Here is a 27,500-nt window from a genome sequence, read left to right on the forward strand (position 1 = left end):
TCAATGGACCCAGCTGAGGATCAAACTAGCGACCTTGCTGCTAAGAGGCGATCATGCTACCCTTTGCGCCACCGTGATGCCCATCTTAAATGTGTATTTATTTTTAATTTCAAAGGGCAGAGATAATATAAAAGAGGCAGATCATGCTATAGGCACATGCACAGACTCCAGACTTTGTGCAAAAGCAAAACTATCACCTCACAGCACGAAGGTCGCTGGTTTGAGCCCTGGCTGGGTCAGTTGGCAATTTCTGTGTGGAGTTTGCATGTTCTCCCCGTGTTGGCGTGGGTTTTCTCAGGGTGCTTCTTGCAGTTTCCCCCGCAGTTCAAACACATGCGCTATAGGTGAATTGAATAAGCGAAGTTGTCCGTAGTGAATGTGTGTAAAAGAGTGTGTATGGGTGTTTCCCAGTGATGGGTTGCAGCAGGAAGGGGAACAGCTGTGTAAAACGTATGCTGGATAAGTTGGAAGTTCATTCCGCTGTGGCGACCTCTGATTTATAAAGGGACTAAGCCGACAAGAAAATTAATAAACGAACGAACAAACACATCTTAAAGCAGTTTCAAGCACTTTATACAAAATAGAAGAATACAATTCCAGCATGTTTAAGGATTCCCAGCACCAGTATGAACCCTGTAAAAGATCTACATCTGTATACTCATTATTTTACACACACTATAAAAACAGTCCTTATTTTTGCAGTTCAGTTTGGAGACACAAAAGTGGCAGAGAACGCGTGTTTAAACACGAGAGCAGAAGGAAGAGTCAAATAATCAACATGGAAATATTCCTGTCATCGGAGTCAAGCTAAACCATTCCAGACCTCAGAATGCATGTGTGTGTGTGTGTGTGTGAGCCTGTGTTTTCTCTGGCATCGTACAGCTCTATTATGTGCCGTATGCTGATCTGTGCAGGAAACAGACACAATTAACTCCGTGAAGTGTGGCATTCTGGGACAGCTGGAGTCCTCGCTGCTCAAATAAAGACCCAATAAGCACAGTGATCTGTCCTGGGATTCTAATATAAGACATCAATGAACACAACTCCAGCCACACACACACTCTCTCTCTCTCTCTGAACCACAGAACGTGCTCTTGAGATTTAATACCCCTGTACAAACAAAGAATGAGAAGCATAAAAGTTCAGCGAGTATTTGTGTGTGTGTGTCTGTGTGTGTGTGTGTGTGTGTGTGTGTGTGTGTGTGTCTGTGTCTGTGTATGTGTGTCTGTGTTCCTAAGATTAGGCAGAACAGTGCTCTTCAATTGCTGAAGTGTTCTGGGTCATTATTGGTATGTTGCTCTGTGGTTGTTAGGGTGTTCTGCTGTAGGTAATCATATGGTTGCTAGGGTATACCTACGATTAGTCAGCATGTTGCTATGTACTTGCTCAGGAGCGATTGAGTTGCAATGAGACACACATACACAAACACACACAGACACCCACACACACACAGACACACACACAAACGCATCATGCATACACATACACACATACACACACACACACACACACACACACACACACACACACACACACAAACGCATCATACAAACACACTCACACACAAACTCAAACATACAACCCACACATATACACACACACGCATACATACATACACAAATACACACACACACATACATATAAATGCATGCATACACACACACACACACACACACACACACACACAAGCATGCATGCACGCAAGCACACACGCACGCACGCACGCATACATGCATGCACACACAAACACACACATTAATGCATGCTTATACATACACAAACACACACACACACACACACACACACACACAAATGCATGCATATATATATATACACACACACACACACACACACTCACACCCACACACATATGTGAGCATACAAACATACACACACACACGCATGCATGCACACAAACACACACAGGCATGCATGCCTACACACACACATAAATGCATGCATCGAACACACACATGCACGCACACATGCACACACACACACACACACACGCACGCACGCACACACACGCGCGCACACACACACACACAGAGGAGCTGTCTGTGCGTCACTGTCTCTCATTACAGCAGGTGTAGGAGGCGCTCGGGCCGCTGTTGTGTTTGTAGTTAAGTGTGTTTGGTCTCAGTCAGCGTAATCTTTAATTGTGATGTTCATGCCCTCGTACGCTATGATGAAACTCCCTGTAGGACACACACATTCCTGATCCTCCTTTACAGCTCAAGTGTGTGTGCACAAACATGAAAAATAACAGAGTTCTGGAACATTCAACACAGAGGTTTTCTGGATGTTTCCCCTTATCTATCAGGGGTCGCCACAGTGGAATGGACTGCTTACTACATGTAATCCGGCATATGTTTTACACTGCGAATGTCCTTCCAACCACAACCCAGTACTGGGAAACACCCATACACTTTCACATATATACACAAACACTCATACACAACAGCACATTTAGTTCATCCAATTCACCCATAGCCAGCGGCGGATTTAGTGATTTGGTGGCCCTGGCAATTCCAGCCACAGAGTCCAAAAGCTCTAAAAATGCCCCGTTCGTACTTTAATTTTTGTTTATTTTGCTGTTTGTTTTTACTTATACCACTCGCTCTCCTTTTCTGTCAGCTTAGAATTATAAGGTTCTATCTAACATTTTTGTCAAAATTAAGTTATTGACATATTCTTATCTAATGTCAACTTATTTACATTATGAGATGTTTTTTTTTAATAAGTTGTTTACATTTTTAAGACTTTTGATTTAGAAAACAAATGTTACACACATATTGTTTGCTATGGAATGCAAAAACTTTGAAGCACAGGGTGCTTTCACACCTAGATCTTTGTTTCGGAACCTGTCTCGTTTGCCCAGTTAACGCGGTTCGTTTGGCATATGTGAAACCAGCAATCGCGCTAGGATCCACACCAAAACAATCACTCCGAAATCGCCTGATTGAGGTGGTCTCGGCTCGATTGAAACAAACTCTGGAGTGGATTGATTGTAGTAAGAAAGCCATATGATCCGAGGCTGGCTATATCACAGTGTTTCATGGATATGTAATAGGCATACGGCTAAATGTAGAGAAAATTATGAGTGGCGCAGGAGATCATTCCAGACATCCCAAGTCCCGCAAAGACTCCTAGATGCCCGCAAATGAGTGATAATCTCCCGGAAATCATGCATCTCCCGCCTGGTCCTCAAATACTTTGCGCAAAATAATAATAACATGTAAAGCATCCTTGCAACTTGTGAAATTATTTGTTTTCTTAAAATGAATTCACAACTAAAAATAATAAACGAACGATTTCGTTTTTCATCTAAATCTTTACCGATTTGACTGCTGGACTGGTCCATGATTGAGGATGGGGGACACATTTGCGCAGATGTAATACTTACATTCAAATTAAACTTTTAAGACCCTCACCATACAAAATACGGTACGTAATTAGAGCTGTTAAGCTTAACTTATTGATCTCAGATGAAAAATCGAATCTGTTTGGAGCTATCCAAAGAGAGAGAGAGAGGGGGGGGGGGGGGCGGGGGTGATCAACAGAATGGGAAATGTACCATATAAATAAATTTGCTTTGCCTTGCCTTTTATTTCGGCTAGAATAAAAGCAAGTTTATTTTTTTTAAAGCCATTTTAAGTCAATATTGTTAGCCCTCTCAAGCAATGTTTGTTTTCAGTTGTCCTGAGCTGCTGCTGCGCTGATGGTCGTGGGGAGTGGAGAACATGAGTCTGATTCCAGCGACACTCCAGGGACAGACGAGTCTTCGCTGAGGCCATCTTCCAGCCTCAACCACGGCGAATGAAGCTCGGCACAAGACTTTTGGCCAGCGGAGAAATTAAAATGGTCTTGCCCAACTGAGTCTGGTTCTCAAGGTTTTTTTTCTTCACTCCCATCAGGTGAAGTTTTTTTTCCCTCTCCGTTGTCGCCACTGCCTCGCATGGTTCAGGATTGGTAGAGCTACGCATCGATGAATTTGCTCTTCAGTGTTTGAACTCTCAGTAATGAATAAATCACACTGAACTGAGCTAAACTAAACTGAACTGAACTTAAACACTAAAACCTGAACCACACTGTTCCAGTTACTATGACCATTTATGTGAAGCTGCTTTGACACAATCTACATTGTAAAAGCGCTATACAAATAAAGCTGAATTGAATTGAATTGTCTACAGAACAAACCACTGTTATACAATAACTTGCCAAATTACCCTAACCTGCCTAATTAACCTAGTTAAGCCTTTAAATGTCACTTTAAGCTGTTTAAAAGTGTCTTGAAAAATATCTGGTTTAATATTATTTACTGTCATCATGACAAAGATAAAATAAATCAGCTATTAGAAATGAGTTATTAAAACTATTTTGATTACAAATGTGTTTTTAAAATATGGCTGTATACCAGGGGGGCTAATATTTCAGGAGGACTCATAATTCTGACTGTAAACTGAGAACAAGGGTTTCATCTCTCCTTGCACTTTGATTGTGCAACACTCAATCGTCTGAATGTTACAGTGTGTTCCAGATAAACAATGATGTCAAGTAAACTGACACCGCAAATGTTCCCCGTGCAGTGACTAATAAACTTCAAGCGTGCCGCGTGTGTAGACATAAAGAAGAGAAGACACAGCTGTTATCATTCCAGAGCTAATATTAGACGCTCTCGCTCTTTCTCTCGGTCTCTCAGACACAATGCAAAGATAAAAAAAAAAAAGTGGAGATAAAAGTTACGTCTGAGGGATGGTCAGTGTTTGCTACACACTCAATGTGCTTTGTCCTTTTATAATGGCTGAAAATGAACACAAAAGTCTTTATTCAGCATCAAAGCATGCAAGAGAAACATCTGTTATTAGCTCTCAAACACACAGTGGGTTTTATGAGGCTTTAAAGGTGACCTATTATGCCCCTTTTGGCAAAATAGTAAAATAACTCTCTGATCTCCCTAGAGCAGGAGTGTCCTGGAGGGCCGGTGTCCTGCAAAGTTTAGCTCCAACTTCCTTCAGCACACCTGCCTAGAAGTTTCTAGTATACCTAGAAAGAGCTTGATTAGCTGGTTCAGGTGTGTTTAATTGGGGTTGGAACTAAAATTTGCAGGGCACTGGCCCTCCAGGAGTTTGGACACCCCTGCCCTAGAGCAGGGGTTCCCAAACTTTTCAGCCCGCAACCCCCAAAATAAAAATGCCAGTGACTCGCGACCCCCAATATCCTCTGATAAATACAGAAACCTTGCATGCAATGACGCAGACTCACCAATTAAATTTGTGTCAGTGCTTTAAATGTGCCAGAAAGTATAACCTGATGTTATAAAATCAAAATGCATCTGACGCTATTGCTGCCTTTAATATAATGTAATTACCCCAGGGGTCGCAATCCAATAGAACTAGTAACTATAAGCTACTACAGTAACTATATAGTATATAGTAACTATAAACAACTATTTTTATTTTCAGTATAGTTATGGATAAAATATGTTAATTCTTATGGTTGAATAAAAATAAATAGATTTTTGGAAATCAGCAGGCGACCCCCCTTCATTGTCCTGCGACCCCTCGGGGGGTCCCGACTCCCAGTTTGGACACCCCTGCCCTAGAGTGTGTGTGTAAAATATCAACACGAAATATTGCACAAGTAGTTTTTTAACACTCTTTGAAATTGACCCTTTTAGACTTTGATCCTAAACGTGCTGTTTTGGTGACTGTTGCTTTAAATTCAAATGAGATTGTGCTCTTTTCAAAAGAGGGCGGAGCTACAAATGCCTGTGTCACAACTCATTCACAACTGCTCTAAAGGTATCTCTGTAAAAAACTGAACATGTAAAAATAAGTGGCTCAGAAAATGCGGTCTATGGAGAATATGGTGTTCATTTGTGCATCCTAAACTCCACACTTAGTCGCTGACATTCTCTTCAGCAGGTGAAAACTCTAACGGTGAACGGCTGCTTCACAATCAGGACTGTTTATGCTAATGAGGGAGAGATGTTCACTAATGGGCAGGGCTTTCCCTCTCTGATGACTCGTACAATTGGAGAATGTCAACCAAAGTCTTTATTTAGTGTGATAATAAAAAATAGAATTGATGCATTTTTCCTATTGAAGGCTGGCAATATTTACACACTGTTGCCACACAACTGTGTTTAAACCCCTTTGACTGCACTGACTGACCTACAGTCTTCTTTAACCACACATCAGAAGGCAGAAAGGGATTCTGGGAATTGCCAGAATTCCAGCATGATCCCTCTTGCTAGACTGCTTCTCTATTCCATATGAAACAGTCATAGAAAACCATTCACATTCACACATACATAGACACACATACACACAAACTATTTAATGTCTTTGAGAAGCTTGAGATGTGATGAGATAGGAAGGAAAAAATGTTTACATTTTAGAACATTTATAAAAATTATATATATATATATATATATATGAAGAATATCTCTCATATGCGCCCGAAATTTCAGCTATGCGACCTCATAATATAAGCATTCGTATGACTGCATAAAATAGTTGTAGTGCGACCTGTTTTTTTTTTTTTTTTTTCTAAAAACGTGGTAAAATCGGTCTTCCCTGCCGCTATATGGGTTCATATTAGCTGTCAATCACTCTGACTTTCCGCTGTCAGATGACCGGGAGGGAGCTTTTGTGGAATGCAAACGGCTGAAGAGTGAAAAGTACACTGAATCTCGATGCGCTGCATGCGCTGCGTGTTCAGCCAACACAATCTCATGGCAATTCGTAACTTTTTCATACGTTTCCTCATGAGATCAGGCTGCAACAGCGCAAATGTCCGCTAAAACACCATCGCCAAAGAAGCTCGCCTTTACTGAGTTTAAACTGATGCGAGTTATAACAAAGATCAGTATTGAGCCGGTGGTCATCGGGAGAATCTTGCTCTGCCCCCCTCATAATCGGCCGGCTGACTCGCATGCTTTTCCGCAAACACAGACAAATGTTATTCAGCGCGTAACGAGGCTGAGCATTAAAACGACACGAACCGAAACCAAAACTTTTAAAAGTGAGAATTTTCTTCCTTTCTTTTGTCTGTTCTTTCTTGAGGTGTATATTATTTTTCTATTTAATTACTGATGACTGCTTTGCAGCTTTCAGCATTGAATTGAATGATTTATTATATTATTTCGTTTGTTTTGTAGCAGAACTATTATTTATTAAATTGACATGCATATAAAACAACAGTTCAAAATAAATATTTTTTACGACAATGCTTCATTTGGGTTTGATGCAAACCATCAATTTATTTTTGATAAAAGTTAAGAGTAGGACTTTAAATAGCAGATAACATACATTAAAGCACATTCAAGAGGAGAAATGTAATTCATTATAAGTATTATTGTCATCATCGTCATCATTAATATTTTATAATTATTCAACATTCATTTTGGAATTATTGCACAAATATTAAGTCATCACTGCATTAGTTAGATAGTTGTTTCTGGGTTTAGTTACTCCTAATTGATGTTGTTTTCAAATACAATAAATCCCTTAATATACAACTTGTCAAATATATCATTCATTTTTGGTGGATGCTCCTAATTTTTTTCTGGTGCTCCTAAATTTTTTCTGGTGCTCCTAATATTTCAGGTTGGGAGCACCGGTGCTACCAAGTAAGAAAGTTAATTATTATATATATATACATATATTTTATATAGACATACTGTAGGTTATATTAATACATATAGACAAATTGCCAATTTGTTATAGACAAATATGTGAAAATATGATTTTCTTTTTTTTTTTTTCTTAAAGGGCACCTAGGTTACCCCTTTTTTCAGATTTAATATAAGTCGTTTGCGTCTCTAGAATGTGTATATAAAGTTTCAGATCAAAATACCCATCAGATTTTTCATTATACCTTTTACAAGATGCTGTTTTATACTGATTTCCAGCAGGGGGTGGTTTTGTCGTACTGCGCCTTTAAGCCGAGTTCTGCCCGCCTACTGTTTCTACATGCCTCCTCCCTCAGCTGCGTCAGACAACAGACAGACTTAAAGGAAGAAGGTCTCACGTAGCGTTTGTGAGATACTACAGTAAGAACTAACCTTTACTAATCAGTATTGTGAAGTTGCATTGATGAGTCACACACAATATCGTTACATAGTTAACGCGCACACACACACACACACAGATACACACAGATACACACGCACACACAGGCAGACAGACAGAGCGCGCTTGGCTTAGTTAAGGCTAACCTCAAGTACTGTGTGGATATCTGTTATGCTAATGTACAAAATAAACCTGATTTAACTTCCACAAACCGGGATTGAAGCGTCTTCTTTTATAATTGTTCTGACACGCGGCTGTGCTGATGAAGTAAAGCTGAAGTAAAACGCTGTAATTAATTACACACATACTCTGTTTTAAAACACTTTAAACATGTGAAACTCACTCTTAATCACAGTTGATGATGATTGCTGATCCTACCGAACAGAACAGAGCTTTTATTCCCGGTTGCTTTGCGTATGTCTGTCTGGTCTTGTTGACATATACACGTGACTACCGGAACATGTTAATGCGCGCAGCTGTCAATCAATTCGGTGGGCGGGGGGATCGCACACCTACGTAATGGTGCGATCGATTTGAAAACAGCTCCAATTGGCCGACCCTTTTTTTTGTAGTTAAATTGAAAAAAAAGGACTGGGTGTGTTCATATCACCCCAGTATGACGGTCTATACACTATACCAACACACAGATCTGTCCAAACAGCTTGAAAAGTAGATTTTTTTTTACCATAGGTGCCCTTTTAATCATTACAACAAAAAAGTATGTATTTAAATTGTGAAACAAAATTTCAAAAAAAATTACCATCACAAGATGTTGTTAACCACCATATACATCATATGAGATGTGTTGGAAAATGATGAATCAACAGAAAATGGCAGAGTTCTCCCGTGACGCAGATAAAAACACTGCAGCACATTATTACAGACCGTCTGAATAAACTCGGCCTGTAAATGTCCTTTAAAGGACAGTCATTTAAAACAGCACAGAGCCAAAAGTGCCCAGAGATGAAGAAACACTCACACACACTCATAAATGACAGATCAGGGGAAACATCCAAAGAATGTTTTTCCACACACCACGAGCGAGCGAGAGATAGAGAAAGTAAGAGAGAGAGAGTGTTTTCTCTGTGTGGATCCACCTGGACAAACACACAGTCACGTTATGCCATTGTTGAATGCAAAGCCTGGCGCACACACACACACACACACACATACAAACACACACATACACTGCTGACTCTGTATTTGTGCTGACATAGTGGACAGACCTGATTACCCAAAACACAAACAAACACACACACACACACACACACACACTCACACACACACACACACACACACACACAAACACACACACGCACGCACGCACACAAACACACACACACACACACACACACACACACACACACACACACACACACACACACACACACACACACACACACACACACACACACACACACACACACACAGAAACTACAGTCAAACTATGACTGTGGCAAATCTACAGGAAAGCCTGAGGGAATGCTTCCAGAAAACAGTCCATCTTCCTGTCAGTGTGTTTCTTTTTATGGTTTCAGTTTCAAAAGGCCTCAAAAGATGCAATTTTGGACACAAAAACCACCAAGTGCTTTCCAAAACAGTGAGATCCATCAACTTGCACAGCAATTTACACGTACAACAATATACGGTTTCAAACTACTGAATTACTTTGATAAAAATAGCTGTGGCGGCACGGAGGCTCAGTGGTTAGCACTGTCGCCTCACAGCAAGAAGATCGCTGGTCCCAGCGGGGTCAGTTGGCATTTCTGTGTGGAGTTTGCATGTTCTTCCCGTGTTGGTGTAACCCCAACGTTCCTATGCCACCCAAACCGCTCCAAGCTGCACTGCACTTACTAGCTGGCCTCTGTTACACTCACGCCCCCTAAACCTCACTCTCATCCGGGTCACGGCACCAATGTAAATGTTCTCCCCGTGTTGGTGTAACCCCAACGTTCCTATGCCACCCAAACCGCTCCAAGCTGCACTGCACTTACTAGCTGGCCTCTGTTACACTCACGCCCCCTAAACCTCACTCTCATCCGGGTCACGGCACCAATGTAAATGTTCTCCCCGTGTTGGTGTAACCCCAACGTTCCTATGCCACCCAAACCGCTCCAAGCTGCACTGCACTTACTAGCTGGCCTCTGTTACACTCACGCCCCCTAAACCTCACTCTCATCCGGGTCACGGCACCAATGTAAATGTTCTCCCCGTGTTGGTGAAACCCCAACGTTCCTATGCCACCCAAACCGCTCCAAGCTGCACTGCACTTACTAGCTGGCCTCTGTTACACTCACGCCCCCTAAACCTCACTCTCATCCGGGTCACGGCACCAATGTAACCCCGCCGGTCCTACGCCACCCAACCCGCTCCGAGCTGGTACCAAACCGGCGACCTTCCGCATGGGAGTCGGGTGCTCTACCAAGGAGGCTAAAGACCATGGCCTCTAGCGTCTGTTGCTAGAGCACGTTTAGAGGTCAGAGAAGTGAGGTTTACCTGCACAGCACTTACTAGCTGGCCTCCGTTACATTGGCGTGGGTTTTGTCCGGGTGCTCCGGTTTCCCCCACAGTCCAAACCAACAAAAGCTCATTCTGAAAACATAGTCCCGTGGATGTTTCTGGAGACTGCGAATTTTGTAGCCGGAGGTTTGTATGGCTGCATTTCATTTTTTAAGCAAACGCTCCGGAGCGATATGGCGCCGGTCCTTTTGGCGGCTGACTGCTTACCTCCATGTGGAGGGCTTTCCCACTTCAACCGGTTTGTTGCAGAGAGACGCGAGAACAGCGCAGATGCGAACAGGACTCGCAAAAGAAATTTGAGATACAAAAAAGCACACACAACGGACTCTCAACGGGATTTGCGAAAACAGTAACTGCAAAAATACATACCTCCCGGGACATATTTCGCAGTCTCCAGAAACGTCCACAGGGGTTGGTCCAAACACATATGATACCCCAATTCTATTTTTGTACCCCTTCCCCTTGGCCCTTAAAACAGAGTGTGAAGGGGAAGGCTTCAAAATTTACCCTTAAGAATTGGGACAGCACTACAGCACCTGCACACATCATCATATGATCAGATCAGACGATGGCGACTGCTGTAGTTATTCCAGTTGGGTTATTTTTTGATATTTATTTTCAGGAAATCACTGAAGGCGTATATCATGTTATCATAATGATCTAATGTGGCAATAAGATCATAACTGTACTTTGTATTTACACAGTGGCCATATTCATCTATGTAAACACACCCAAAACAGCATTAACATTATAGCAGACACTGTACAAAGCCCATTACCAGCCACTAGACATTACTGACAGGGTATTCGAGTGTCATCGAGTGTCAGAATGTTGTGGGACTGCTATACAGGAGTTATGATTATGGATTATAGATCGCAAAAGTTAGCGTTTTTTATTTTAGCGCAGTGTTTCTCAAACTGTGGTACATGTAACACTAATAGTGTGCTGGCTCCCTTCTAGTGGAATCAAACATATCATGTGCACATGCTACATATATTTCAAAATTTATCAAAAATGAGTTATATATAAATATATGATGACATATAGCCTATATTTCTGAGATCCAGGCAACATTTCCAGGTGTTGATGAGTTGGCTACTATATGTTAATTCTTTAAATTTAAGTACAGGATTTTTTTTGCTTTTATTAAGAACAGTAACCTACCATTTTTAACTTTTAAAAGAACATTTCAATTTAAATGTTGATGCTTTTAGTTTTTTTGTTTGTTTGTCTGTCTGTTTGTTAATTTGTTTGTTTGTTTGTTTTACATAAGCACAGTACAGTGTTAATGTTCAGACTATTTATAATGTTTAAAGGGGCTGACAATAATGAATATTCTTAATAGTGGGAATTAATCTGTCACATTTTTGAACTGTGAAAAGCTGCATTTGGGCCAACTACGCTACTGTATTTCAATACTGCTCTGTATGTTGGTACTTGGAGAGACGATTGTTTTCTAAGGTGGTACTTGATGAAAACAGTTTGAGAACCACTGTTTTAGCCTTTTTTAAGAGCATGACGGTAAAACATGAACACGGTTATGAATATATTAAAACATGTGCTTGTTTGTTGTAAATATTTATAATTATGACAAAAAAATTATAATTTTGTGGATCTCCTGACTTCCGGGTGCAACTGTGGCTGATGTATTCTGAGAATTTTTTTTACCCCTTGGTTTTGGGTGTGGTCCTGAAAAATCTGTCTTTCGAGGGCTATCTAGCCCTTCCCCTGAGCCCTACGGCTTCAAGATAAAGAGAAAAAGGAGTAGTAGAGGTAAGAGGAAGGGCTAAGGGGTAGAATTGGGATTGGGCCTTACTACACCCCTGATTCCAGCCAAACTAAAATAAATATGTCTATGTCCAGAAGAAAAAAATATTATAGGTAATACTGTGAAAAATTATGAAAAACATCAAAGGAAATATCTGACAATAATAAAAAAAATATTCACAAGAGAGCTAATGATTTTTTTCTTCAACTGTTCTCAGAAATAAAACACACGTTATCAACAGATCTTTAAAACAAGCCTTATTATTAATGTACTGAGTCATAAAGACTAAACACAAACTAAACCCATGTGAGCTGCTGGATATAAAGCGTGTCGTATATGAAACACAAACTCAAAGCGTGTGTTTGCAGTGTTTTAATAAGAGCTGGCCTGCTGTGCTCACATCTCGCATCGGTAAAATAAAACTGTGAATTCAATTGCTCTGTTTAATGAAAACGTGTGGCAAAAACACAGACAAATTAGTGCTAATAGGCACAAGTCTGGCCAAGAAATGAACATGTGTTACATATATTCTCTATGTGCCCATAGCTGGAGCTCAAAGTCTTTTGAACACACCCATGCACACACTTTGTGGATATTAATGAATAGGGAGGTGTAGATTAAAAGCAAACAAACGCACGACAATTGCGGAGTATGTGGCAGCGTTGTTGCACAAGTGTTTGCTAACAGCAAAGTATGGATCTACTTCACATTACAACCAACAGCGCAAGCAATGATGCATCTTACACGTGGCAAAAACTAGATGTTTATTGATTCATTCATTTCATTTCGGCTTAGTACCTTTATTAATCAGGGATTGTCACATTGGAATGAACCGCAAACTTATCCAGCATATGTTTTACACAGCGGATGCCCTTCCAACATTGAGAAACACCAATACACTCTCATTTAGACACATACACTATGGCCAATTTAGCTTATTCAGTTCACCTATAGTGCATGTGTTTGGACTGTGGGGGAAACCGGAGCACCCGGAGGTAACCCACACCAACACGGGGAGAACATGCAAACTCCACACAAAATTGCCAACTGACACAGACGGGCTTGAACCGGTGATCTTCTTGCTGTGAGGCGATCGTGCTAACCACTGTGGCACTGTGACAAAACTAGTTGTGTAAATGTGTATTGTTTTGAAAACTTTGTCTGGTCAACAGAAAGCTTTTTTTAAATGCAAGGGGGAAATTCAACTTTTCTCTCTATTGTTGTTGTGTAAACCTAGTCCTAAAAGTTACAATCATATACATTCCCGATTCGATTATTATAATCTTATGCATCCATGCATACTCGATTTGACTATACATTTGTACACGTAATTGATTTGATTATTACAATCGTATATATCCATACGTACTTGATTCGATTATTACAAACATATACATACTCGATTCAATTATTACAATCGTATACATACTCAGTTCGATTATTACAATTGTAAACATACTCGATTCAATTATTACAATCGTATACATACTCGATTTCATTATTACAATTTTATACATACTCGATTCGATTACTACAATCATATACATCCATACATATTCGATTCCATTATTACAATTGTATACATACTCGATTCGGTTATTTAATTTGTATACATACTTAATTAGATTATTATAATTGTATACATACTCGATTCGATTATTACAATCGTATACATACTCGATTCAGTTATTACAATCGTATACGTACTCGATTCGATTATTACAATCGTATACATACTCGATTCAATTATTACAATCGTATACATACTCGATTTCATTATTACAATTTTATACATACTCGATTCGATTACTACAATCATATACATCCATACATATTCGATTCGATTATTACAATTGTATACATACTCGATTCGGTTATTAAATTTGTATACATACTCAATTAGATTATTATAATTGTATACATATTCGATTCGATTATTACAATCGTATACATACTCGATTCAGTTATTACAATCGTATACGTACTTGATTCGATTATTACAATCGTATACATACTCAATTCGGTTATTACAATCGTATACGTACTCGATTTGATTATTACAAGCGTATACATAATCGATTTTATTATTACAATCGTATACATACTTAATTGGATTATTAATTGTATACATACTCGATTTTATTATTACAATCGTATACATACTCGATTTTATTATTACAATCGTATACGTACTTGATTCGATTATTACAATCGTATACATACTCGATTCGGTTATTAAATTTGTATACATACTCGATTTGATTATTACAATCGTATACATACTCGATTCAGTTATTACAATCTTATACGTACTTGATTTGATTATTACAATCGTATACATACTCGATTCGGTTATTACAATCGTATACGTACTCGATTTGATTATTACAAGCGTATACATACTCGATTTTATTATTACAATTGTATACATACTCAATTGGATTATTAATTGTATACATACTCGATTTTATTATTACAATCGTATTTGTACTTGATTCGATTATTACAATCGTATACATACTCGATTCGGTTATTACAAGCGTATACATACTCGATTCGGTTATTAAATTTGTATACATACTCAATTAGATTATTATAATTGTATACATACTCGATTTGATTATTACAATCGTATACATACTCGATTCAGTTATTACAATCGTATACGTACTTGATTCGATTATTAAAATCGTATACATACTCGATTCGGTTATTACAATCGTATACGTACTCGATTTGATTATTACAAGCGTATACATACTCGATTTTATTATTATAATCGTATACATACTCAATTAGATTATTAATCGTATACATACTCGATTTTATTATTGCAATCGTATACGTACTAAATTCGATTATTACAATCGTATACATACTTGAATCGGTTATTACAATAGTATACCTCCCAAGATACTTGATTTAACATCAAATATACTTTGCCAAATCTAACAAATGGTTCTTTCTCAAAATTACTCATTTTCAGTACTATAAATGCATGGTGGACTGATGTAAACCTGAGTCCTGAAAAACATTTAAACCCTCAGCGTCTCAGAAACTGAAGCCATTCAGGAGGTCTATCAAACGACAGAGCTAAAATAAAACATCTGCTACAACTAACTACATCTGCTCTACCAGTCCTTCCTTCAGGACAGAGAAAGAAAGAAACAGAAAGAGAGAGAGAGAGAGAGAGAGAGAGAGAGAGGGGGGGTAGGAAAACAGGAGGTCACAGGAGGAAACTCAAGCCAGACTTTCATTTAGAAACAAAAGATTTTGAGAAAGACATGCAATGAGAAAGTTTTTGTTAATAACATTTTCTGTTTCATTTCTGACCCCCTATACATAACCTAAATCATTACAGAATCCGGAGCAAAAAATTGATTTACACAGAAATTATGAGTTGCCAAATTGGAAGCATTTTAGTCAGTGCTCAACAGTCTTCATTATATAGTGAGGATAACTGAGGATCTTACTAGTGAGACAAACCATTTGGCGCACACACTCACATACACGTGAACACACACACACCAATGCATGTGCACAAAGGCAAACTAACACATTTGCACATAAATAAGCACACAAACACACACATGCACATACAGTGGGTACGGAAAGTATTTAGACCCCCTGAAATTGTTCACTCTTTGTTATATTTCACTCTCAGAAAAGATGTACGCAAGCTGTCACTGGGGTGCTGCCTTTTCAAAAGGTACAACTTTGAACTTAAAGGGTCCATATTGGTACCTCAAACGTATATATTGGTACCTACAAATTTTTATGAGGAACACTTTTGTGTTTTTTAGGTACCAATATGTACCCTTGAGGTATTAATATGGACCTTTTAGGTACAAATATGTATATATTGAAAAGGTACCCCCCCCCCAGTGAGAGCTTGCGTACTTTTATTTCTGAGAGTGTGCAGCCATTAGATAAAATAATTTAAGTTCTTTTTTTTACCTTATTAATGTACACAAAGCAGCCCATATTGACAGAAAAACACAGAATTGTAGACATTTTTGCAGATTTATTAGGAAAGAAAAACTAAAATATCACATGGTCCTGAGTATTTAGACTCTTTGCTTAGTGATTAGCAGAAGCCCCCTTTTGATCTAATACAGCCACGAGTCTTGTTGGGAAAGATGCAACAAGTTTTTCACACCTGGATTTGGGAATCCTCTGCCATTCCATCCTTGCAGACCCTCTACAGTTCTGTCAGGTTGGATGGTAAACGTTGATGAGCAGCCATTTTTTAAAAATGATTAAAAATAAAATAAAGAAATGACTAAAATAATATACAATAAATAGGTAAAACTTGGTGTAATGGATATTGGCAAAATAAAAATCATAACAAGAAAATTTAGCTTTTGCTCAAAAATATTAAATTAAACTTGTGCTAATGTATGGATAAAGTTACACTTTAAATGTTTAAATGCTCTTTTCTTCCTTGACCCGTCTTCATATTTTTATGTTTGCATTTTAGGATCATGATAAGGGCTTGTGTTAGTCTGCAGTCATATAATCAGCTTTATAAAACAATGAAAGTCTATGTTATTAACAAAATTACACAGGCTATAATGTTAGATTTTATCATGTAGCTGCTCGGCTGTTCAGGGTGTCTGTTTACATAAAAGATCATCACTCACATCTGTAGTAAACACATGTAGGATGACAAAATACTCCTTCATTTTACAAGGTTTCTTTAAATCCTCATCTTCTGTGGGAAACAGTACTAGTGATGCTCAACTTACTAAACAAACACATCTAATAAAATCCCTCTCAAACACTTGCATTGATCTAACAAGTTAACTCGATCTCTGATATCTACATAGTAGTTATGTGGCTTGGGAAAGTTCAAATATTTAGCTTTATACGCTCATTTATAATACCAGTATAACTTATTATACTTCATGTCACAAATATTGTAAAAAAAAATAGTGTATATGCCTTGTTAAATCTGAACTGCAGTAGAAATGTTTATTTGAGCTAGCGTAGTTATCTTTAACAACCCCCCCAAGGCAAAATTATAGCTATACTTGACAAAAGGGCAGGGATGTATTTAGAGTTGCATTTTGAAGCTTTAATGTGTCTGAAAATAACCAGGATATAACATCAACCTCTGCATAAACAGAGTTTTTGAGGTTTTTTGGCATCCTTTCACTTCAGGTAAACCCCAGTATGAGCTGTGTGATATGACACGACGCATAAAAGTCCATTAAACGCTTATACTCAGCAATCTACATGTGTCTGTTGCCTCATTACAAACATGCAAGGCAAATTACCCTAATATACATGTTAAACTAAATAAAAATATACAGTTAAACAGACCTTAAGCCTCTTCTGCGTGACACTGAAAAAATGTACAATCTATATATCCTGCATTTTGCATTATGGCAAGCTGTGAACATGGCTGCCTGCTTCTAAAAACTGCTTCTTTTTAGTCTCCCTGCTTCTCTCATTTTCAAAATAAAAGTCTCAAATACATAGTAAGTTTATTACAAGCTTAAATAAACCCGCATGCAATGAAACAGTCAGTGTTTTGTTCCAGTAAGATTTGTTTTTTAATGGGACTTAACAAATCATTCAGGATGATCCTTCAGCTTAGTCTCTTATTTATCAGGGGGTCGCCACAGCGGAATTAACCACCAACTACTTCAGCATATGTTTTACACTGCAGATGCCCTTCTAGCTGCAAACCAGTACTGTGAAACACCCATACACACTCGTACACTGTGGCCAATTTAACCTATTCAATTCACCTATAGCGCATGTGTTTGGATTGTGGGGGAAACTGGAGCATCCAAAGGAAACCCACGCCAACAGTGGGAGAACATGCAAACTCCACCCAGAAATGCCAACTGGCCCAGCTGGGACTCTAACCAGCGACCCTCTTGCAGTAAGACAGTGTTAACCACTGAACCACCGTGCCGCAAAATATTCGTTTTATAAAATGTAAATAATTATTCATGTAAATAATAATCCATCTAATCTTCTGTGATAACAGCATGGGCGTTGCTAGGCCTGTTTTAGTCCCCCTATATTTCTACTCAGCCTCCCTAAAACATTTGCGATTAGCTCAAAAACTGTACACTAAATTATCGCCTCAGTCTCCTTTAAATTTGATATGAAAACGGCAGCAGAATTCGGCTTCTCCCCGTCTTTTGTTTATCATTTGATCAGCAAATCACAGCCGTGGACAGCGAGAGAATGAGGTGTGTGTTTATTGATAAATTGTTATAACATCTGCTTATTTGCAGTTCTTTGATATACTGTAGATAACCTTGTATCACCTGTATCCCAATGTCAAGGAGGAGCAGTCGGGTTCTCTCAGCGTTCACCTCGACAGCACAGCTGTTTCCTTCAGTGGAAAACTCTCTTAACGAACATTTCGCTATTTTAATTTCAAATGAACTAGAAATATAAACACTTTACAGTTTGTGTGGCATTAACTATACCAATATATGTCTTGCACAGAAAGGATTAAACTGTGACAGAAACACTTAGAGATGTACTGGTTTTACTGTCACTGAGTCACTGACAGAGGTTGAAACACCTAGTGCTGTCTAGTAAAAACTTTGTATTTATTATTATCATTTAGATTGTGAAATATATGAATTAGCCTATAAGTTTATATATATATATATATATATATATATATATATATATATATATATATATATATATATATATATATATATATATATATATATAAAAATATTCATGCGTCATTTAATTAGAAAAGTGGCAGTTTAATTATTTAATACATGGAAATAAGAAATGCACTTGAATATAGAAAGTGGTTTTTACTGCAATAAACAGGGCGGTTGAGCCTATTTGGCTTACTCAGAACTCAAATGGCTGTGCCTGTCCATTTAATACAGTGGAATACTAGTACACAACCTATATTAAACAAACATTTTTAAATGTATTACAATTAAATTACTACTTATAAATGTAATATTAGGCTTTATATATATATATATATATATATATATATATATATATATATATATATATATATATATGTATATATATGTGTGTGTGTGTGTGTGTGTGTGTGTGTATATATATATATACACACACACACAGTTGAAGTCAGAATTATTTGCCCCCCTTTAAATTCTTAATTCTATTTTACATTTTTCACAAATTATGTTTAACAGATTCAGGAAATTTTCACAGTATATCTAATAATATTTCTGGAGAAAGTCTTATTTGTTTTATTTCAGCTAAAATAAAAGCAGCTTTCAATTTTTTAAACACCATTTTAAGGTCAAAATTATTAGCCCCAAAAAGCTATATTTTTTTGGATAATCTACAAAAGAAACCATCATTATACAATAACTTGCCTAATTACCCTAACCTGCCTAGTTAACCTAATTAACCTAGTTAAGCCTTAAAATGTTACTTTAAGGTGTATAGAAGTGTCTTAAAAATATCTAGTCAAATATTATTTACTGTCATCAAAGCAAAGATAAAATAAATCAGTTATTAGAGATGAGTTATTAAAACTATTATGTTTAGAAATGTGTTGAAAAAAAATCTTCTCTCCATTAAACAAAAATTGGGGAAGAAAATAAACAGGGTGGCTAATAATTCTGACTTCAACTATATATATAGTATCATTATATATATATATATATATATATATATATATATATATATATATATATATATATATATATATATATATAATATTTTTTTTAACCATATAAGCAGCTGAGCCCCCTTAAAATGGAAACCTAAAATCGCCCCTGGATAACAGTATTACTGACGCTAGACTTGGCAAACAAACACAGACAGATAGAAATCCATCTCAAACACTCACTTGAAAACACATCGGTCACAAACACACATGTTATGAACTCTTAGTTTTATAAAGTGTTTAAATCCTGAACTTCTGTGAGTAACAGTACTAGCGATGATCCATTTATGCCATAAACAGATCTAATAAAATCCCTCCCAAATTCACTCATACAGAACAAAACACACAAGTTATGAGATCTTACTTTTCATTTTCCTTCAGCTTAGTCCCTTATTCATCAGGGGTCGCTACAGTGGAATGAACCGCCAACTTATCCAACATATATTTTACACAGCGAATGTCCTTCCAGCTACAACCCAGTACTGGGAAAGACTCATGCACACTCACAATTACACACTCATACACTACGGTCAATTTTGTTGAGCCAATTCACTTATAGTGCACGTGTTTGGACTGTGGGGGAAGAAATATTAGTTTTATAAAATGTAAATAATAATTCATCTAATCTTCAGTGACTAACAGAACTGATGCTCGACTTAGTAAACAAACACAGACAGATAAAAATCCATCTCAAACACTCACCTGAAAACAAATCGGTCACAAACACACAAGTTATGAGATCTCAGCTTTATAAAGTGTAACTAAATCCTCAACGTCTGTAAGTAACAGTACTGGTGATGCTCCATGTATGACATAAACGCTTCAATAAAACCCAAACTCTTCCACTCGCAAGGAAAACCCCTCATAAATCACTCAAACACAGCAGTTATGAAATGTGAAACGCACTTACAAGCTCATGCTGAACACACTATTCCTGCTGTTTTGTCCTACGCTGAGCGTCTACCTGCGCACACGTGTGTGTCCAGACACTGGAGACGTAAAGCCAAGCTCTTCCAACTCAAAACACACACAGCAGATCCACAAGAGCCTCATGTGACTTTCTGCTTTTAGACCTGGTTCACACACACACACACACGCTCTCTTTCAGCAGGAGGGAAGAGAACTGAGCGGCACAGTGAACATGGACACACACACAGACAGACACACACACTGGAGGGGCGTGTACTTTTGAGTCTTAGTGTAAGTGTGTGTGTGTGTGTGTGTGGCAAAGTCAGACAAAAAGGAACAGGAAGTGACATTAGAGATTCATTGAGGGGAGTTTGTGGCTTTGGATCTTTGATTTGTTTCTCACTTTTGTGTGTGTTTCTTTACTTTGGCTTCACTGAAGTCAGACAGCGTCATCACAGGAAGGGAAAACAAAGCCACATTTAAAATTTAAAGGCACAGCGCACCCAAAAATGAAAACTCAGTCATCATTTCTTCACCCTCTTGCTGTAACATATTGAGTTCATTCATACAACACAAAAAGCGAAAGTGTGAAGTGTGTTGTGTTTGTAAACAGTAGCTATGCTTTTATGACAAATAGTGTATATTTAAGCTTTTAAGGTTTAAGCCTTTATGGGGCAGTAATGGAAATATTCTTTGGAAATAATCCTGGAGTGTTACTGGAGGTTAAGTCAATGAAGTGTGCATATACAGTGCAGTTGAATTATTCGCCCAATATCTGTTTAACAGAGAGTAGATTATTTCAACACATTGCTAAACATAATAGTTTTAATAATCATCTCTAATCTCATCAATCTCATCTCTAATAACTGATTTCTTTTATCTTTGTCATGATGACAGTAAATAATATTTGACAAGATATTTTTCAAGACACTTCTATACAGCTTAAAGTGACGTTTAAAGGCTTAACTAGGTTAATTAACTTAACTAGGTTTGTTCTGTAGACAGTCGAAAGTAATTATTGTTTAAGGGGGCTAGTATTTGAGCAAAAACAAAACAAATAAGACTTTCTCCAGAAGAAAAAATATTATCGGAAAAACTGTCGGAAATTTCTTTGCTCTGTTAAACATTATTCTAGAGCTGCACGATTCTGGCTAAAATGAGAATCCCGATTCTTTTGCCTAAAATAAAGATCACGATTTTCTCACGATTCTGAAGGTAGGCTATAAAACAAAGGTTAATAGGAGTGGGCTATTATTATTGTTATTCCCAACGCTAGTGCATAGCATAGTACAGTTTCGTACCCAGTTCTCAGCTGTTTTTTTCACACAACCCTACATATCCCGGATTTACAGAAACAAATGTTGGCAGGTATGATTTACTCACTTATTTTAAAGGGGGCCTATGAGGACAGAACTGTGTGTAGGTATAGTGTGTCCACAGTCATATTGGGGTGATAGAAACACAATACATCTCTTTTTTTCAGCATTCTGACATTAAAATAGGATCCAAATCCCTCCCATTTTGAGGCCGACCGCAACGTGACATAGGAGTAAGGTTTCACCACCCACCAAATTGATTGACAGCAGCGTATTAAGTCTCTGTAGTAACACATTTAATTATATCAACAACACAGGACATGCGTAAAGCCACTGGATTAAAAGATCTGTTCGGCTCTCTGTGATCATCAATCATCATCAAATGTGATCAAGAATGTGTTTAACAGGTTTAAAACATTTTTAAAACAGTGCATGTTTGTAAGGAATTACAGCGATTTTACCATCTTTACTCTATCACCATAGACTCATGTCAGTATAATTATAAAAGTAGACACTTCAATCCCGGTTTGTGAATATTAAATCAGGTTTTTTTTATACATCAACATAACGAATATCCATACAGCAGTGGATATTAACGTGTATCCTGTCACATTTGCTGAGCAAAAACAGTGCAAAGTTAAATGCTTGCACTGTGCATGTGTGTGTGTGTGTGTGTGTGTGTGTGTGTGTGTGCATAAACTTTGTAACAACATTGTGTGTGACTCATAATTGCAGAAAGGCTTGAATTAACCTCACAACAAATACATCAAATAATCATTGGGAAAGTTCTTACTGTTGTATATCTCACAAACGTATTGCGAGTTATGTCTGTCACTGTGCTGTTTATCTGACGCAGCCGAGGCACACTCTGACAGGCATGTGGGAACGGTGGGTGGGGAGAACATGCACTAAAGGCACAGGCAACAAAAACATCTACAAGATGCTCAGAGCTGAAAATGACAAACTTCTGAAAGCTATAATGAATAATCTGATGAGTGTTTTGAGCTAAAACTTTATATCAATTAAAATATTACTAAAAATCACTTTTTTTGTTGTATGCAGGTAATCATGTGCAGCCGGTAAAAGGTGTGCTTCAATCAGTCTACCATCGCAAGTATATTTCAAACCTGTAGGAGGCACTGCATCCCTCTCTTTTTCTGTCGCTCACATGATCTCAAACATTTCTGTCCGTTTCTCCCATTTCTGTCTTTCTGGCAGGTTTTCATTGGTTTTGAACACATTAGTCACGCTCATTTATCACAAACTCTCTGTCAGTCACACTAATAGAGAGATGAATATGAACCACACATAACCTCAAATCCATCCACATTTCATCAGCACCACTTCTCGCCATCCACTTCTGGAGAAAAATCCTTTACTTCACTCTCAAACTGAAGACATATATGTTTTAAAATATAACTTAAAACACACATACACAACGTGAAAGACAAAATTATTCGCCCTCCTGTGAAATTTTAATGCTTTTTCAAATATTTCTCAAATGCTATTCGACAGACACCTTTGTAAACATAAGAGTTTTAATAACTCATTTCTAATAACTGATTTCTTTTATCTTTGCCATGATGGCAGCACATCATATTTGACTAGATATTTTTCAAGACAATAGCTGTGTCTCATTTAAGAAGCTGCATTCTCTGAAGGATGCCGACTTCAAAGGTGAGTCTCTCAAAGTCCACACAGGCTGAACCGAGCGTTTTGAAATGAGACGATCTCACTTACAGCAACCGTAACAGATGCCGTTAACAAACGGTAATAAAGTTTGTAATTCTTACAAACATTTTGTCAGACGGACAGAAAAATTTCCTTTTCTGTCCGTCGGACGGCTCACCAGTTTGACTTTCATTCACCGTCATTCATTTTAAAAAGCACCCACTCCATTTTATTTGTATATTTTTTACTGGAACGCATGAACTCTACAGGTGCCTGATAGTTAGATGTGGAGCTAACATTAATTAGATTCACTCTAGTGACCTGCATCCATGTTAGCACATCACGTTCGATGTGGTAATTTCACAGTAGGAATACACACAGGTTCGAAGACTCGTTCTCGCCACCTACAGTGCAATTCAGTCAGGTACATCTGCACATAAATATCAAGGTGAAAGTCATCATAGCTTGCTTAGAACAGACCCAGCTTCCAACCCAACTTTGAGAATAGATTAACAGAGATATTTTTTTTATCGCCCGAAAAGAGTCTCACGTCAATGCAGCACGTTAACGGCCAACCACTAATGTATATATACCACTAAAATATATATATATATATATATATATATATATATATATATTATATACATAACATACATATATATTATATACATATATTTATATATTTATACATATATATGTATATATATGTAAATATATGTATATATATATATATATATATATATATATATATATATATATATATACATATATATGTATATATATATATATATATATATATATATATATACATATATATGTATATATATATATATATATATATATATATATATATATATATATATATATACATACATATATGTATATATATATATATACATATGTGTGTGTGTGTGTGTGTATGTATGTATATACAGTATATATATGTATGTATGTATATGTATATATATATATATATATATATATATATATATATATATATATATATATATATATATATATATATATATATATATATATATATATATATAACAAATAAAGGTTTAAATGAGCATTTTATACAAACAGTTTAAAAGTTTAGAGAAAATGTCTGACAAGTGGGCCTTCAAGAAAAAAGTGGGCCCCAAAGTGAAAAAGGCTGAGAACCCTTGGTGTATAACCACTTGATGGTAAGTAAATAATGAGCAAATTTAAAGGTACAGTTCACCCAAAAATCAAAAATGTGTATGTGTGTATGTATGTGTGAGTGTGTGTGTTTGAACTGACAGAAAGCAGATTACAGTCAGACTCAAAACAAGATGTCTGACAGAAAGATTATTGTTCAGGGTCAGAGATCATCTGACAAAACCTAAAAGTCTGAAAATAAACATAATGTTACGACTGCGGAAATATTTAACACATGCACACACACACACACACATAAAACACACAAATGCATCTCCAATTGTTGAACTTATGGTCGGTCTAAAAAGTGTTTACTGCCCTCTAGTGTTCACAAAATCACTGTGCGATTCACTTGTACATCATAATAAAACCATTCTGAGGGAACACGCAATGGACTACATGTATTTTTTGCATGACAGTCCACATCAAAAAAATTCTATAGTAATTTACAGTACATATTACAGTCAATTGTGTTTTAGAACCATACTATAGGCCTAGAAGTGTATTATGCTGTTCCTAATTATGACAAGTAAACATAACATTTAGTGTATTCTGCTATTCTAAAAAGAAATAATGAGGTGTGTTGATGTGTAACTTTACATACAGTAGGTGTGTGTGATGCTGAAGTTGATGTGTATAACTCACCACAGGTGTGTATGACGCTGAGGTATTTGCGGGTGCCGCGATAACAGGGATCTCCAAACTCTTGAGTGGAGGCGCGAACCACACAGGAGCGTTTCCCTTGACATCGTGATGTCATCACCTGCAGAGCCACATCTGACGAGCAGTCTGAAAACACAAGAGCACACACACACATTGACACTGACACATTAAAAATAAACAGAGAGAGAGAGAGAGCGTGTGTATCTGACTTGATTATGTCAGATAACTTTGAAACCTACACTACTGGTCAAAAGTCAGGGGTCAGTAGGATTTTTAAACGTATTAAAATAAGCTTCTCCTGCTCACCGAGGCTGCATTTATTTATTCAAAAACACAGTAAAAACTTTACAATAGTGAAATGTTATTGCACTGTAAAATAACTGTTCATAAATATATGAAAATATGATTTAATCATTTACTCCAGCGATTTAAAGAGGAATTTACAGCTTTCAGTCTATTCCAGTCTTCAGCCACATGATCCTTCAGAAATCATTCATTCATTCATTTTCTTGTCGGCTTAGTCCCTTTAGTAATTCGGGGTCGCCACAGCGGAATGAACCGCCAACTTATCCAGCAAGTTTTTACGCAGCGGATGCCCTTCCATCTCTGGGAAACATCCACACACACATTCACACACACTCATACACTACAGACAATTTAGTCTACCCAATTCACCTGTACCACATATCTTTGGACTGTGGGGGAAACCGGAGCACCCGGAGGAAACCCACGTGAAGGCAGGGAGAACATGCAAACTCCACACAGAAACGGCAACTGAGCCGAGGTTCGAACCAGCGACCCAGCGACCTTCTTGCTGTGAGGCAACAGCACTACCTACTGCGGCACTGCCTCGCCCCTTCTTATAATTTTTTATGATAATAGTAATAAGAGCAACAATGACAGGAGTAATAATTTCATTTTTTCATTCATATATATATATATATATATATATATATATATATATATATATATATATATATATATATATATATATATATATATATATATATATATATATAAGAGAGAGCAATTACACGTTTAATGAGGGGTGTTCTGCCTGATATGTTCTATTTTAGCAAAATGTTATGGGCAAACTTTTTTTCTAACTAAATTAAAATATTTTTGAGCAAAAACAGTTACCAAAAGGCCTGACGCATCAATGTAATACATCATAAATTTACAAAAACATGTATATGGTATAAAAATGGATCTTGATAGAAGTATTATTTAATAATATTTATTAAATATTAATAAATATAATTTAAGCCCCCCCACCCCCACACACACCCACACACACACAGAACACACACTTTTTAAAAAAGAAATTTCAGCTTTGCACAAATCCAAGGGGTCGCCTCATTGAGCTCGGAAAATACGGAAATCTGTACAAATCTGGAGATCTGTTCTTTATACAGAAGAATCCCATCCCTGCATACTGATTGCACTGTAACCCCAAACCATGATTTTTCCTTCACCAAACTTGACTGATATCTGTGAGAATCTTGTCTCCATGCGGGTTCCAGTAGGTCTTCTGCAGTATTTGTGATGATTGTGATGCAGTTCAACAGATGATTCATCAGAAAAATCGACCTACTGCCACTTTTCCAAATGATCAACTAGAAGTCAAGTTATTATTTGTTGCTCTTACAACTGGTACTGTATAGACGGTATTATCTCTCCTTCTACCCCTAAACCCAACCCTAAAACAATCTGTGTTTTTACATTTTTAAAATACTTCTTTAGAAATTAAA

At 37.3% G+C, this 27,500-nt stretch overlaps 1 protein-coding gene across 4 annotated transcripts in view; it reads right to left on the reverse strand.

Moving 5' to 3' along the window:
• eva1aa (eva-1 homolog A, regulator of programmed cell death a) overlaps window positions 1-27,500 on the reverse strand; it is a 99,597-nt gene that overhangs the window by 14,520 nt on the left and 57,577 nt on the right. For 2 of the 4 annotated variants that reach the window (XR_015518951.1, XM_087298867.1), the window contains exon 5: window positions 25,732-25,875. Coding sequence is in view for 1 of the 4 variants with exons in the window: in XM_087298867.1 (XP_087154993.1) it covers window positions 25,732-25,875 (144 nt within the window). In the remaining 3 variants the exon portion in view is untranslated. Of the gene's footprint in view, window positions 1-20,918; window positions 21,186-25,731; window positions 25,876-27,500 lie in introns of those variants that run through there. The other 2 variants (XR_015518952.1, XM_087298868.1) reach the window with 1 other exon arrangement.

The sequence above is a fragment of the Danio rerio genome, chromosome 20 (assembly GCF_052040795.2).
Source record: "Danio rerio strain M-AB ecotype USA chromosome 20, GRCz13ab, whole genome shotgun sequence".
NCBI classification, from domain to species: Eukaryota; Metazoa; Chordata; class Actinopteri; order Cypriniformes; family Danionidae; genus Danio; species Danio rerio.